The sequence below is a fragment of the Megalopta genalis genome, chromosome 14 (assembly GCF_051020955.1).
Source record: "Megalopta genalis isolate 19385.01 chromosome 14, iyMegGena1_principal, whole genome shotgun sequence".
Classification (NCBI taxonomy): Eukaryota; Metazoa; Arthropoda; class Insecta; order Hymenoptera; family Halictidae; genus Megalopta; species Megalopta genalis.
In genome coordinates this window covers 6,480,065-6,497,802 of record NC_135026.1, presented here as the reverse complement: position 1 = coordinate 6,497,802, position 17,738 = coordinate 6,480,065, and the positions used below count along the sequence as shown (strand labels likewise).

Genomic DNA, 17,738 nt, shown 5'->3' with positions numbered 1-17,738 from the left:
GGTAAACCACTTTTGCTCGGCGTGTACGCCATTTTTGCCGATATCACTCGCTTATAATGAGACGAAAGAGAAAACTGATAAGACACACGCTGCGACCATCGGGGATCTGACAGACCGTGCTTGAACCAATTCCATTATACCTTTTATCCATAAAAATACTTTGTGAACTTTATACTTTACCGGTGCTTTGTACTTTATACTTTTATACTCTTGCAGGCTTATACTTATATACTCTTATACTCTTACACTCTTATACTATTACACTATTATACCATTATACCCTTATACTATTACACTATTATACCATTATACCCTTATACTCTTATACTATTATACTATTATACTTTTATACTATTATATACTATTATACTCTTATACTATTATACTCTTATACTCTTATACTTTTGTACTCTTGTACTCTTGTACTCTTGTACTCTTATACTATTATACTCTTATACTTTTATACTTTTATACTTTGATACTTTTATACTTTTATGCTTTTATACTCTTATACTTTTATACTCTTATACTTTTATACTTTTATACTTTTATACTTTTATACTTTTATACTTTTATACTTTTATACTTTTATACTTTTATACATTTATACTTTTATACTTTTATACTTTTATACTTTTATACTTTTATACTTTTATACTTTTATACTTTTATACTTTTATACTTTTATACTTTTATACTTTTATACTTTTATACTTTTATACTTTTATACTTTTATACTTTTATACTTTTATACTTTTATACTTTTATACTTTTATACTTTTATACTTTTATACTTTTATACTTTTATACTTTTATACTTTTATACTTTTATACTTTTATACTTTTATACTATTATACTCTTATACTTTTAAATTACGTTCGTGTGTGTCAGATTACACGGTGCAGCGAGACACTTACTTACCTCAACCACCGAATTTCCAAGTAGAAATATTTCAAGATCAAGTAGTCATTGGACCGTCAAGCATTCAGCCTAACGCGACTCAAAAATCGATATTTTATTTATAAATATATGTGTACTGAGCTGTATATAATTTACGATTTACTTGCACTTCGTAAAAGCGAACTGCGTCTACATCTACGAGGCAATACAAACATAGATATAAACAATAATAAATATTTGAAGATTTTAAAGATTCAGTGAAAATAGATCATCGCTTCCCCCACCATAAAAAATCATCTTCGTTACTTCAGGCACGAATAGATGGCGACGTTCCCATAAACCGCGAATTCTCAACACGATATCTAGAAGCTAGTGAACTATCACACGCGCCACGCAATCGGTATGAATTTTCGTCCAAATTACCGTCGAATGCTACAAAGCGTCCTAAATGGAACGTCGCACGCACTAACCCCACCCATGCTGTTGATGCGAACTTCGCAGAAGGGACGGGAACGGTTCATGTTTGTGCGAAGATATCTCATATGTGCCGGCAATATCTCCGTTATCGTTAACGATACCCAAAAATATTATGAGAAAATAATAATTTTTTCTTGAAGATCATATTTCTCGTGATTTCAATGTCGTCGATGTTTTTTTAAATGGGATATTTTATTTATTTAAACTTTATTATATAAATTTTATTATTATTATTAATTGTAATTAAATTATGATTTATATTAAAAATTAAAATTTAATTACGATTTATATTAAAAATTAAAATTTAACTAAAATTTATATTAAATTATAATTTATTAATTATAATTTTTTATTATATAAATTTTATTTAAACGTTACCTATAGCGATGTGACCTTCGCGTGACCTTAAGCCATACAATCTGTCACAGCTAAACGCACTATATACGTGCGCCGTACGCAACGAAACGGTCCGCCGGCTGCAGCACGGTACTTTCGTTACGCGCCCGCGGTCCGCCGTTGCCGGGAACGAGGAGAAGCTTCGCTCTCGATTTCATCCGCGAGTGATCTCGGCCACTCGACATGTCACGGTGCACGTCGATCGTGCAAACGCGGGATAGCCACGTATCGGGCTTGTTCATCGATCAAAGTCCAACGGCAGAGGAGCTGACGTCGGCGAGACCGATTTATCCGACGTTCGGGTGCGACACGTTCGGGCTCAAAACCCGGACGACGGGTCGCAATGAAATCGGGTATGCAACGATTTTCCTTAACGAGTCAAGTGCCGAGCATCGGCACCAAGAAATTCCACGATATGTCATTTAATCGACGAAACCGGAACCAGCAAGTTAAAATTTAGCGCAACAGTTTCGTATTTCGAAAAATTGTGTTGACATTCGAATTGTTCAATGTATCACAGTAAAATTGTCAAGAAATTGGAAATCATTCCAAAACTGAAAGCTTATGTCGTTCTGTATAAATAATAAATACTGTTACAGTAAAAACCCACGTGTGACCGACGCGGCACTCAACGCGTTAACGCGAATCGTTTAGGCGCGAAATGATTATCTTAGCGGCTGCACACTCACTGGAGTAGGTGAAAGATCGCCCAGAGGGCGGCCGGGAACAACAGGTCGTCGCTGCCGATCCTCCATCGCCTGCCGAACGCCACCAAACTCGGCATCCTTTCGCCAGACGTTGCGTCGCCCGACCCAGAGATCCGCGCGCCCCTCGTGAACACGACGGAACGTCACGCACAGCCGGTGACATAACCTAGAACGCGCGCCGGGTGACGCGCCGGACCGCGCGCTCTCCGCACACTGTGCTAACTCGGCACGAGGCGAACGACCGGACCTCGTGACCAGCCGGCTGTCACGGATGCACTGGATCACTGAAACGCGGAACGAACAACCCATCCCCGGCCGGCCCGTCATGCTGCGACCAGCAGGAATCTCACCTGTGCCTGCGAAACGTACGCTACGAAGTGTCTCTGTCCCTTCCTGGAAACTCCCTCCGTCCCAATTATGGTCGGCCTGTGGGTTGCGGAGGGATACAGTGATTTCTGTCGCAGTGTATCTCGGCTTGGGAACGAAAATGGACAACTTGGGAAGAGGCGAGAGAGATTCATCGAGCCTCGCTCTTACAGTTGCCGATCGGGGACAGGTTAAGTGATGAATATCAACTCGAGAAATTCATACAATTTCGAGGTTATTTAATTAATGAAACCCAAAACTAGAAAGTGAACATTTTCCATAGGAAATATTGGTTCAGCTATTTTGTATTCTACAAATTCTGGGTAATATTCGATTTGTTCAATATATTGCAATAGAAATGAATTTCAAAAAGCCTAGTTAAAAATTAACCCATAAAAGTCAACTATTATATTATATCAATTATTATATTAAATTAATTAATTAATTATTATATAATTAATAATAATATATAATATAATTATGTGTATATTAATAATAATATATAATATAATTATGTATATATTAATAATATATATAATATAATAATTATTATATCAAATTAATTAATTATTATATTAAAAAGTCACCCATACGTGACTCACGCGGCACTGAACGTATTAACAGCTATAAAAGCGTGCCGCCAGACTCGAATTATCGTTTCTGCTTTTTCCAATTTGTCCATTTTCGTTTCCAAGAATTGGGACAAGGTGAGAGATATTACTGCGCGTTGCTAGATGTGGTGACATCTTTAGGGTGAAAACAACTTTAGCGATGTAAGTGACATTCCTTGAGGAGCTGGAGGTAAATTTAAACGTTTCTTTTTGTCGATAGCAATTTTATGACACAAGTATCGGACCTCCTTTCGATATTAAGCGAAAGATAAAGTGCTTGTGATCTAGAAAAATCCCAGAACACTGTGTGTCGATCACTGTGCTCTCTCCCTGAATACTGAGCCTCAACAACCGTGCACAATAAAAATTTAATATTTAATGTACTTTCAGAAATTTTCTATTTTATAAAAAGAATTCAGTATAATAATAAGTTATTTACAAGTTTACATTACAGATGACTGTTTTAACCTCTTTAAAAATACGACACAGATGATTTGAGATTTGAGGTTGTGTAAACTTATCCCGTTGTAAGCAGCACAGTAACCAACGCATCGAGTGAAAAATAGATTCTCAAAATTCTCTTCATGTTCAGCGCCACAATGTCACATTGTTCATTCGTAGTTAATTTTTAGATCTTGGAATATATTTGTACTTTAAAGCACGGTGGAGGGGGTAAGTTAGCATTTCGCTGCACCATATAACAAAACATTTTACTATTGAATGTATATTATAGAAATTATATTTCTATTTGTGAATAAAATATTTGTCGATTGTTATTGTCGCTGCGGTTAACACGACAAAATTAATAACTCCAATAATTTACTTTTATAAATGTTGTTATATATTTGAAATAAGCCCCTTTGAAATACATTACAGAAGCATCGGAATAACTAATAATACTGCATGAAGCATCTGCAAAAATACGTTTGGAAAAACTTATCATATTAATTTAAGGAATTGCAGTTATCTTATTATACTTAACCTCTATATTTTTTTGTGTATATTTTTTGCAATTTGATAACTAATAGCTAACTTGCCGTATATATTCAATAACTAAATAAATAAGTAAATAAACTCTGAAAATCGATATAAATATCAACAATTGTTATTACATTATTATTACATTATTATTACATTATTATTACAGCGAAACAAATTTCATTTAAAAAAGCGAGCCTGGTCGAAGCAGAATTCGTTCGCAATCATTAATCCCCACTTTGAGACGAGGTTTCGACATCCGTGCGTGACGAATCTCACGGCGGAATGCGCGAAATGAAGTGCGAAAATTGATTGCATATTCGTCCGTAGAAATTGTGCAAATGTCAACAATGGCCGGGAACGTTGTTTTAATTAAAATTTTATCGACCGTGGTACATGTTCGTACGAGGGTGAAAGGAAACCCGACGAAGCCAAGACGCTGCATCGACGTATTGAAAGTCGCTTGAGATAGGAGAGAACGGGGGGCTGGGGGGCAGGGTAGGAGGACGAATGACGAAAACGAAATGGACGATCGCCAATTCCTGTTACCCTTGCCCCTCTGTCCCGGGTCATTTACCACGTCGGTTAACGATTTTCCGAAGACTGAGAGAAGACCTGCTAACACGGATTGTCGTGACGCGAAAACCACCCTTTGATCGTCGCTAATAATAATCCAATGATATCGGCGCCTAATAACACCTTAAGCATGTAATTAACAGACCTGTAAAAGAGTCATGCCTCGGCAAAGTAGCGACGTTGCTGCTTCGATATTATTTTCTTGCGTACGAAGAATTCTCTCATCTGGATTAGAATTTCAACAGAATTATAATTGAATTATAATTGAATCTGAATTAGAATTGAGTCTAGATTAGAATTGAATTTGAATTAAAATTGAATCTGGATTAGAATTTGATCTGAATTAGTATTGAATCTGGATTAGAATTTCATCTGAATTAGAACTTCATCTAAATTAGAATTTCATCCAGATTAGAATTGAATCTGGGTTAGAATTTCATCGGGATTAAAATTAAATCTCGATTAAAATTGAATCTGGATTAGAATTTTATCGGAATTAGAATTTCATCCGGATTAAAACAGAAATTTGATTAGAATTGAATCTCGATTAGAGAATTCAATCTGAATTAAAATTGAATCTGGATTAGAATTTGATCTGAATTAGTATTGAATCTGGATTAGAATTGAAACTGGATTAGAATTAAATCTCGATTAGAATTGAATCTGGATTCAAATTGAATCTCGATTAGAATTGAATCTGGATTAAAATTGAATCTGGATTAGAATTTGATCTGAATTAGAATTTCATCCGGATTAGAGTAGAAACTTGATTAGAATTGTGAATCTGAATTAGAATTGAATCTGGATTAAAATTTAATCTGGATTAGAATTTGATCTGAATTAGAATTTGATCTGAATTAGAATTAAATCAGGATTAGAATTAAATCTGGTTTAGAATTGAATCTGGATTAGAATTAAATCTGGTTTAGAATTGAATCTGGACAAGAAATACATTTGCATTAGAATTCCACCTAAATGGCAGAGAAGTAGTAGAAAAGAAGTTCATGTCGTCCTGATTATACAAAGTGACTCATCGATAGACCTACAATTTTTACGCAAAGTAAGAATTGTCCAATGGACCGTAAGAAACGTAAGCCACTCGAAAATGTCTTTCCTATTTTCATAAGTTGTTTCCATAATCAGAAAATATTCTCATATTCGTCTAATTTTGACCTAGTCCCTTGTGTAATAGCCGGGAAGGTAACCATCTGCCGGCAAGCACGGGAAAGCGCCGCATTAATGTTGATGCGTATCCCTTTGCTTATGGAAAGCGTGACTGTGCTCCAGTTGGATTCAGCCGGAAGGGTTATGACTCGGTAAAAAAAAATGAGTTTCATAAGATTTCCATTTATAGACATTCCCATTCGCTTTTCATGGCGCGTAAACCCTCGAATTCGAACCCTTTTCGGACCGTACGAAAAGTGCAAGCGGACGCTCGTTTCCAAATCACTTTTCCGAAGTTTTCATTGTTAACGTTTCGACCGAAAAATAGTCGATCTTTGAACGACTGTAACTCCGTTGAAAGCCATCATAAAATCGTGGCATTTCTTTTAAATTAAAGCTTGAAATCTCTGCTTTACAATGTCATACTCTACTTTTTAATATCATGCATCCCCATGACCGCAGTACCCTAAATCCTACGCCTCGTGGCGTACCTTGGATTATTCCAATGCTGACGGCGCATCGATCATTTAAAGTGCTGTAACTTCGCGAGAAAAAATCTCTGCTGCTTAATTCGGCCCTCAAATAAAAGAGAAAGGACCGAACTTTACGATGCTGTGAACGGCATGGAGGACGAAAATTTGTCCGAGACCATAGAGGACGTTAAACTTTGCACTTTTTCGATATCGCGAACATAACTCCAGATTTAGGACACGATTACGGGTATGCATGATATTAAAAATTAAAATACAGTATCGTAAAGTAGAGATTTCAAACTATAATTTACAAAAAGGCTCATAATTTTATGATAGCTTCGAACGCAGTCACAGCTGTTCAAAGATCGGCCAACAATTAGCAATGCTTTAATTTCACTGTTAAGTATACAGGATGACCTAAAAATATCTCGCAATTCATAAGTGGGGGTTCCTGAGGTCATTCGAAGCAACTTTTTTCTTTGCGAAAATGCAATCTGTGGCTTCGCTAACGAGTTATTAACGAAAAACAGTGTCCAATCGGAGAACGAGTGCGACCGGCGCTCCGCCCTTGCGGCCAATGCCGTGCTACGCCGGCCATCTGACGCAGCGGCGGTGGTCGCGAGGGCAGGGCGTCAGCCGTACGCGATTCCTCATTGGTCACTGTTTATCACTAATAACTCGCAAACGAAGCCGCGGATTGCATTTTCGCTCAGGAAAAAGTTTCTTCAAATAACCTCAGGAATCCCTCATTCCTCGGAAGTACCATAATTTTGGGACACGCTGTATATTGTCAGGTAGAACAAGTGTGCAATTAAATCAGTATTAAATCCAAAATTTATGCAAAAGAGAAATTGCCTCCATTAATTTCCTGCATTAAATGCAGAAACCCACGTAGACATTTATTTTGCTTTCTTAATAAATGTAACGAGTCGATAACGATGCAATAACATCTTCAAATTGTTTAAATATTTTTATTATTTTGCATTTGATCTATACATTTTCGGCACAAATGCATAAAATCTGCAATCAAATAACGTCCGAACGTTTAGCGAACACAAAACACCGAGAAACAAGAAACGCAGTTCGCCTCGGCAATGCGATTATACCGACCGATTCAGCGTCGGCTTCCGTCGGGCTGAAATAATTGCGCGCGTAAATGTTTAAGCGGCGCGAGTCACGGGACGATCGTCAAGAAGACGGAAGATTCGCTTAGCGTCGGAACGTCGGGAGGGAAGACTAATTTTTCCAGTAACACATGCGGCACGCGACGGAAAATATGTTTCGCCGCCATTAATTAAACGTTCCGCCGTTTCGCCGGTACCGGGGATATTTATTTGATTGCAGGCCGGGTGGCGGTAGTCAGAGGGCCGGGGACGGGACGGGACGGGACGCGAATCTGCATAATATTTCTTGGCCCCTATAATTCTGGGCGGTTCTCTCGCCCCCGGACAAAGAGAAACGGCCGAAGCCGCTGGGCGGCCGACGCGCCGTAGAGAAAATCCTCGGTAGCGTAATTGAAATTCCGGCCCGAAGCGGCTGCTCTCGCGCTTAATTACACGTTAACGTAATTAATCGTCCGACGTCTACACGTATCCACGAATGTCAATAGCAAGTTCGCGTGCGCCCCGCATTTACGCGGGGAACGGGGGCCCGGATTATTCGATTACAGTCGTCATCAACAGCCGGAAATGACGGTCCGCTAATATCTCTATTAATTAGTTGTAATACGGCGTGCACCGTGGGCGGCTCGATGCCGAAAATCTAGGTCGCACGGGATTACCCTCGGACGTACCCTACTTTAAGGTGGCGCTATAATTATTAGGTCGACTCGTAAATGACTTCCGTTTTTCATCTGAGATTTATTTTGTTCTTTTTATTTATTTATTTTGCTATTTTTCATTTATTTATTTTGTTTTTTATTTATTTATTTTGCTACTTTTCATTTATTTATTTTGTTTTTTATTTATTTATTTTGCTATTTTTTATTTATTTGTTTTGGTTTTCTATTTGTTTATTATTATTATTTATTACTATTTATATATAAATAGTATATATATTTCTATATATAATAATAATAATAAATGATATATGTATATAATATATATAATATAAAAAATATATAATATAGTGTGTAACATAATATATATTATATATAATATAATATATATAATAATAATAATAATTATTATTATTATTTATTATTATTTTTCTTGTTTTTCTATTTTATTTATTTCGCGCCCTTATCTATTCATTGCGAGCAAAAACTCATGTGTCCTTCGTCTAATTACGGCCGGGTGCGAACCCCGGTAAATCAAGCTAAATTTCAGATCGAAGGAGTGGGGATAGGTCACGTGACGCACCGGGACTGCCACGAGAGGAGTGGGGAGCGACAACGTTGGCGTAACTGTTGCACGCTCGACACCGATTTGCGATTGGTCGTCAACGTAGCTGTTTTTCGTTGAGATATCGATCGATCTCTCGTTCCGTTCGTTTTACCGCCGATTAAAAAGCAGGTCGACAAATGAACTGAACGATGCGCGACTATACGAAAGGAAACGTTCGCGGCGTGTCGTGTTTGCGTCCGCAGCGATAATGAATACGCGACGAAATGAATAATCGGTCGACGGTGTATAAATAAACATTTCGTTTTGTTTTTTTGCACGCAGAACGAGCCACGTGATAAAAATAAAGCTGCGCACCGTGAACACGTATTGGTGTCGATATTTATGGATACGTGAAAAAAAGCCCGTCTAGGTCGATCGTTCGAGGGATTTCACGAAGAAAGAATCGTTGACCGAGATGTGCTATATATTTTTCTGATGGAGGAAAGATGATGATAATAATAACTAGACTGCGGATTTTTTATGCATTCATGACAAAAGTGTGCAGATGAAATATTAAATTGTAAAGACATAAGATGAATTTTGTAACACGGTTAACGCTATTCTTAGTTTATCATAATGATTAACAGAAACATTTTATTTTTATTTCATTTCTGTTTCAAAGAATAGTTTCGGACAATTTTTATTTTGCATAAATATCCGCGGTCTAGTAATAGACCTGCGTTTGTTTTTCGATTGACGTCGATCAAAATCAGCTAAATTTTTATAGTGTCAGTGGAGCGTACTACCAACTGTTTTATTATACAATTTTATAGTACTTGCCTAAGTATTCTATTAAAATTTTATAGTACTTACCTAAGATAAGTCTTTTGTTATCAAATTGTATAGTACTCATCTATAGTGTTCTATTAAATTTTGATAGTACTTATCTAAGTGACCTATTAAAATTTTATAATACTTTCCTAAATGTGTGTTATATTAAAATGTTTTATATCATTTATCTAAATTGACTTATTAAAATTTTACAGTACTTATCTAAACGTCATAATAAAATTTTATATCGCATATCTAAAATGAAATATTAAAATTTTACAGTACTTATCTAAATGACTTAATAAAATATCATATCGCTTATCTGAAATGAAATATTAAAATTTGATAATACTTATCAGAGTGTTTTTATGAAAATTTTTTAATACTTATCTAAATATCTCATTAAAATTTGATTATCTGTTACAGAAGAGCCTGTCCTAGAATATACTAAATTCTTATTCCCAACAACAGATTGATGAAAGATTGTTTCGAGTGTACGATAAGAGAAATGAAAAGATAACGAATCAGATAATTATTAATTGGGGAACTGTTAAGAGAAACAGACAAGGTACGAGAGAATAACAAAACAGAGAGAGAGAGAGAGAGTGGGGGGAGGGAGAACCGAGAGAGAATCGGACCAAAGGTGAAGAACCACAGATACAATAGGATCTGTGTCTCTTGATAAGTCGAGTAGATAAGCATAGGATGCTTAACAACAATACGTATCAAGAACAATAGTCGTTAAGAACAATAGATGTTAAAAAACAATGAGTTAAATTAGACTAGGGACAAAAGCGCGTAACCGTATAAAACCGGAAGTCATCCTGATCTGAATGCAAGGATTATAATAAATACCGCGATGTACATAAACAGCATTGTGTACCAAATGATTACAAGAAGAAGGTGACTTACAATTTACAGAGAAATATATTCAGTGAACCATTTTAGTTATAAGAAGAAATTCGTATCACGTGAACTTGGCGGTTATAGCTCTACTATTATTATTATATAAAATTTCCCCCGCTATAAAAACCAAAAAAAAATTATTATTATTATTATTACTTTTCTATTTTTATTATTATTATTTTTTATTATATATTTTTATTCTTATTTACTTATTTATTTAATTGTTCTTCAAGGATCAGTCTAATAACAATTTGCCGAGATCATTCTTGGCTGTTACAATATCACATATAGCTAATTTTTATAGCTCTACTACTCTCATAGTTCCTGTAAAGAACAACAGATTTGACACCGCTGAGAATTACAGCTATGGCGGAGGAGTAATGGCGCGGTCTGAAGTTTGCCGCTAATGATACACGGAAATCCAGTTTACAAAAGTTTAGCTGAATCGAGGGAGACGCGCTGTGCAAATTACAGACGGAAACTTGGTTTTGCAACAGGATCGATGCAAGTGTTCACGCTGCATAGTCTTCAAGAAAACAGAAATAACCAGGATGACCAGCCATGTTCGAACATCATGAAAAATCTCTGATTTAGCTGAATCAACACACGCCGCGATTCAATTACAATTTATTGGTGGTAATCTAGATTCTACAAGTGTGCTGTGTCGTTGTATACTAAGTTCCTGTTGATTGGAATAAGATAAAACTAGGTCCGTGGGTCAAAGCGATCGACCTTACCCAAGGACCTGGATAAGGTTAGGTCATCAACACGTTCTCTAGCGGCGTCGCTAGCGTACCTGGTTAAGCTTACTGTACTTATCATGATAAATTAATTATTTGATTAATCTTTACTTGTATATTTGTACTAATGTTTTTAATTTTTTTTCTTTTTAATGTTTACTTGTATTATTATTTGTATTTATCGTATTAAAATACGTCGTATCATCATGTAAAATGCGACAAGAACGTCGTCAAAGAGTCGCCATAGATTCTCCAAGTGTCTCCAAGTGTGAATTTTAACGCTAAACCTATTTTAGCGCTAAAAACAACTGACACGCGTTATTTTCTAAGAATTACAGGCTTAAAATTTACGTCTAAATAAACGTCTTATCATTATTATTATAATTATTAACATTATTATTTGAATACAAAATGTGGAACCGAACATTTCGATTTTGGTGTTAAATAATTATTAGTCTGCGGATCTGATGCATTTATGGCATAAATAAGTAGGTATAATTGAAAATAGCGAGAAGATTGAAAGAAATTGGGAACGTTGCTATACTTAGCTTCATTTTATTAAAATTATTTACAGAAACAAATAAAATTGCGCTCGGCTCGTTTGTCCTTGTAATTGATACAGGACATTTTTATTTGTTGCACAAAGATCCGCGGTCTAGTAATTATATTTGTAAAATTAATTCGTTGCTTTCCGTGCGAAATCCGTCGTGGTCGTCACGCACATGTGACGTTGGGATAGGAAACCCGTCAAGTATAAAATATATATAAATATAATTTATATATATGTATATATATAAATATAATTTATATATATGTATATATATAAATATAATTTATATATATATGTATATATATAAATTATATTTATAAATAATTTTTAGTCTTAATAAATTTTAGTTTTATATATATATAATTTCGCTGCGAAATCCGTGCTTAACGGCTTAAGGAAAATAAAGAGGTGGTTCGCTCACCATATCAGATGGACGACGAACAGGAAAGCTCCAGGCACGACGAGGTCGTCGCTGCCGACGCTCCATCGGCGTCGGAATACCACGATACCAGGCATCTCTTCTCTCAGCTCCCATTCAATCGCCTAGAGTGCTCCGGCGAACCGGGATCGGCCGATTTTCGTCCTCGAATCACCGGGCCCGGGCCTGCAGCTTGCACCGATATCCCTTCGAAGCCCGACACTGGCGCCGTTCGCATCCTCCGGGTCGTCGCCGCGTACCGAGACGCGCATTTCCGTAGCTATCGTCCTGCCGGCCACGAGTCCTCCCCATCCTCTTCCGAGGCCAGGCGTTAGCTACTATTGTTCACGAGCGGATGGAACGGCAACGCCGCCGCCCAACGACAGCGCATATCCCAACGAACAAGTTTCGCAGAATAACGTTCCGAAGGGTCGTTCGTCGTCGAATTCTCAACACTTGTCACTTGCTCACTGGCTCGCGAACGATCTACCACTGGACCGGTCGAACACTACTGCTGGGCCAACCGAGACCCTCGGTTCTTTCCTTTTCCTTTTTCCGCAGGCAAACGGAAGACGCTCGGACGATTAACATCCGCTATCTCTCGCGGTCACGTGTCGGCATCCGTTCGTCGCGTTGCTGACACAGTGGAGCCTCAACGCGTTCCGGATGGACACGGTCGTCGGCGAGACGTAATCATCGTGCCCGATGGTGTTGATCGAGTTACGGTTTCGGTCGGAATTGAAGGTGTATAGAGTTTCTTTATCTGCGAAGTTATATCCGAGGCTAAGAGGCTGCACCGAGGGACCAGACTGGGAGACGTAACCTCGGACGGCGGACCATTTTCTCGACTATACGATCGACGATGTTTCAAACAATTCCGTGCTTTATTCGACAGTTTTTCCGAACATATTTTTAAAGGTATTTCAAGCAGACCGCGGATCTTTCCGCAAAATAAAAATTAGTTTTATCGATTGCAACAAGCATGAGTCGAACAGAGAGTTCTCTTTCCCTCGTTACCAATTTCAGTGAGGTGAAAATAACACACACGTGCCCTTAAATTCTTTCAATATTTACGTCCTTTTAAACTTCGCCTGTCCGTTCTTATCGTGAACGCATAAAATCCGCAGTCTACTTATTAATAGCACACGTTAATTATAATCATTAATCGAAATGGTAACACGTCTAAATAAATTCGGTCTTGTGATTCTTCTTCTAAAACAACACACGTTCGACGTCTTTAGCCTACGGTAGGTTCAGTGTCAAACATTTCTTTTTACGAACGACAGCAGTCACTTGTCACACTGCGCCTCGACATTTTTGTCTTCCTGCTTTTAAAGCGGCGTGAAAAATAAGAAGGAACAAAGTTCTACTAATTTGTATGAGACGATAAGATAATGTTGCAGAGATTCACGCGATCTGATCGAGATAATCATAATCTCGCTTCTTTTCGCAGCTGAACTCGTGGTTGTTTTTTTTGTTCAACCGTTTAAGCTCCGCGCGTGTTTACGCTAACGGAACCGATCGCGGTTTTTACACTCCGGAAAGCAAAAGTATTCTTCGTAAACGCGAATGCTACGGGACGCAAATAGAAAGCTGCGCTTGCAGTCATTGTCGCACCGAGCCTCGGGTGAAGCGTTCAAACGAGAGCTGATATGTATTTGACAATTTTTTTTATAACACGAGACCGTGATGAATTTTATCGCCACTTGGCACACGTATTCTCTAACATTTCAAGATACAAAATATCTTTCTTTTTCGTTACGTTTTATCGACATTTAACGAGATGGTACGTGTGTTATTCTTTATCGAACTCCTCGTCGACGGCGTGCAGTCTAGCGTCTATTTCCTTCGATTCAGAAGGAAATATCGAACTCCATTTTCTTCGCGATAGTATAACGCGTCGTATAAATTGAACTTCTCCTTCGAAAAATGCAAAATTGCCGAAGATACGCGTCTACGAACGCAGAAAGAATGACACAGTTTAAATAATTATTACTAATAATTTAATTCGCTGCCAATAATTATTACCAATAATTATTACTATCAAGGATGTTAGTTCGTACGACGCGTAATACAATCACGACGAAAACGTCGTTCGACTTTTCTTTCTAAATGGAAGGGAAAGAACGCTACGCTGCACGCCGTCGACGATAAAAAAATAACAGACGTACTATTTCATTAAGAGTCGATAAAATGTAACGAAAGGAAAGAACATTTTGTATCATTTTATTTAAGAATATACGTGTCAAGTGGCGATGAACTTCATTAAGGACTCGCTCTTGTAAAAAAATTGCCAAATATCAGCTCTCGTTTGGACGCTTCGCCGAGTCTCCTCCCCTTAAACAAACTTTCGAGCAAGACGACGCGGGCCGAGGGAATCTTATTTCGAAGAAGAAGCTGTGTGCCGGACGGGCCGACGAGTACGACAGTACTTAGCAGCGACGTTTACGCCTGTAAGGCGAGGCTTTAAATCCCGTAGGATGCCCGGAACGGCGGAGACAACGCCGGGACAGGCCAGGACCTCGACGACGAGTTCTTTGGAACCGGAGCCGCGGCGGAACGGGCTCTTTATACCGCAGTTTCTCACATGGAATCAATGGGACCTATTAAGGGAGTCGCGAGACCTTAAAGAAAGGCCGCCGTGTTCGCCCGGCGCGGCATTAAAGCGATGGTGACGTAACGCCTCTTGTAAGAAGCGGCGAGATTAATCTGCCCGAAGGAAGAGAACGGAACTAATTTAAAAAAAGAAAAAAGAAGATTCTCGGCTACCGCGGAAGGCGGCAAGTTCATCATCGCGGAGGCACAATCGATACTAATCAACTTGTCCTCGTCTGAATTAGTCGGCCTGCTTGCGAAACGAGCAGAGATTACGCTTAATCCGTCGGCCTGCGGTCGCCGGGTCCTCTGCGACCCGATGCATTTAAATCGTCACCTAATCAATCGATTTTCGGCAATTGAATGAAATGAATGGTTGGTCGGGCTGGCGACGACAAAGAAACCAAGAGGTCTGCGTGAAATACGGGGAGTAAATAATTAGAGACTCGAAGTAACTTTTACACTTTCGGTGACGATTTAAACAAAAACTTGACGAAATGTCATATTTGTATATTTCTATTTTTTTTTTGCTATTTCTGATACAGGAATATATAAATATTGTAATTCTTTTCTTGGTTTCTGGTCAAATATCTGCGAAAATGTAAAAGTTATATTGAGTTTACAATTATTCACAGCATTGTAGATGATATTTTAGTCGAGTAATATTGTATATTTAAAGAAAAGAGACTCAACAAAATATCATATTTGTATATTTCTACTTTCTATTCATTTTAATACACTAACATATTGTAATTCTTTTCTTGGTTTCTGTTTAAATATCTGCGAAAATGTAAACATTATATTAGGTTTATAATTATTCACAACACTGTATTTAAAGAAAAGAAACTCAACAAAATATCATATTTGTATCTTTCTAGTTCCTATTATTTCTAACACAGAAATATACAAATATACAATTATTTTCTTGGTTTTTGTTTAGATAACTGTAAATATGTTAAGTTTACATTGGGTTTACAATTATTCACAGCACTGTAGATGATCTCTTTTATATAACTGAATAATTCAGTATATTCGAAGAAAAAGAAACTCAACAAAATATCATACTTGTACATTTCTATACTGGAAATAATAGAAACTAAAAATATATAAATATGATATTTTATTAGTTTTCGTTTAGGATATCAGTAACGATGTAAAAGTTGCTTCGACTCTAAAATCATGCACGCCGCTGCATCTTCGAAAATACGTTCGGAAAAATAGTCGAATGAAGCGCGGAATTGTTATAAAAAAAAGAGAAAAAAACCGTCGATCGTACAATTGTGAAAATGGACCGCCGTGTCCGAGGGTTAATCCCTCGCGTGAAATCCCTCGTGAAATTACCTGTTTGCGCACTGTGTTCCCGATGATCACACAAACTTCCTCACGGAGTTTCGTCAGCTCTCCCGAGCAGCCTCGGTGTACAGTCCACACCGGTGTCTATCGTTGAACGGTACAGCGTCCCTCTTGATTTCACAGCACTAACAACAATAAGAGTCTCCGGCGGCAGTGACGGCCAGTCTCAACGATGACTCGGTGAAATCGCACCGCTGCTTCCGCTGGCGTGGTTCGCTAGATTCGGAAACCCCATAGCGGCCTCCCCCATTGGCGCGTTCCCACCGGCAAAGCCGATCGGGCCGGCGTTACCGTGCACGGTGCCAGAACGCCAGCGAGTCCACCCCCATCGTCTCGTCGGTCTCGTCCCCGTTCCGTCGTTCCCGTTCGCGCATCTCAACCGCGGAGCCAGGGCCGACGACGCCGCGCCACGTGCGGCCGTGGCATGATGTCCGCGACACACCGTGTTTATCGCGACGCCGGAAACGCTTATCACCCCGGTGACCGTCGAGGTGAGCCACCTCGAGCGCAACTGAACAACGATATTTCAGACGTCGTGCAACCACCGACGACGGGGGCGCTCAATTTACCACGGCCGGCGCGCAGGCGTCGCGACGCCTGCTCCCGATGCCTCGTGCCGCGGACGACGCGACGCGACGCGTCGCGTCGCCGCTACTCGACATCGTCGTCACAGTGCTCACATCGTTGATCCTGTCGGATGAAACGTGGACGGGAACGTATTTTTTTCCGATTCGATGCGGTATGGCCGTTCACGAGCATCCGGGAATACACTGAATAAAAAGAATAATGCATGATGGGGCGTCAAACACCGTGCCAGACTCGGGACTCGTCCAAATACACTCGGGCTGGAATCATCGCAAAATTAGAGGCAATAGAAAAGCGAATATATAGTTGTTATCTAGTTGTTTCGAATAGCAATAATAGTTGAACAATGTTCATAGTACTAATGGTTTAATGGTTTAAGAGTTTAATAGTTCAATAGCTTAATAGTTTAATAGTTTAATAGTTTAACAGCTTAATAGTTTAACAGTTTAATAGTTTAATAGTTTAATAGTTTAATAGTTTAATAGCTTAATAGTTTAATGGTTTCATAGTTTAATAATATTGACAGTACTGATAGTATTAATAATATTAATAGTATTAATGGTATAAATGTTGTAAATGGTACAAATCGTATAAATCATATAAATGGTATAAATAATATAAATAATATTAATAGTATTAATAGTATTAATTGTATTAATAATATTAATAGTATTAATAGTATTAATAGTATGAATAGTATTAAAATATTATAAATGGTGTAAATAGTATAAATAGTGTTAATTGTATAAGTAGTATAAATAATATTAATAGTATTAATATTATAAAT

The 17,738-nt window shown here is 37.9% G+C and overlaps 1 protein-coding gene across 7 annotated transcripts in view; it reads right to left on the bottom strand.

Moving 5' to 3' along the window:
• inaE (inactivation no afterpotential E) overlaps positions 1–16,385 on the bottom strand; it is a 146,322-nt gene extending 129,937 nt beyond the window's left edge. For 3 of the 7 annotated variants that reach the window (XM_076526329.1, XM_076526328.1, XM_076526327.1), the window contains exon 1: positions 12,422–13,743. In XM_076526329.1, the coding sequence (XP_076382444.1) occupies positions 12,422–12,516 (95 nt within the window). In that variant the 5' untranslated portion in view covers positions 12,517–13,743. Of the gene's footprint in view, positions 1–2,463; positions 2,767–12,421; positions 13,744–16,354 lie in introns of those variants that run through there. The other 4 variants (XM_033479631.2, XM_076526322.1, XM_076526324.1 and 1 more) reach the window with 4 other exon arrangements.
• Positions 16,386–17,738: the final 1,353 nt, after the last annotated feature.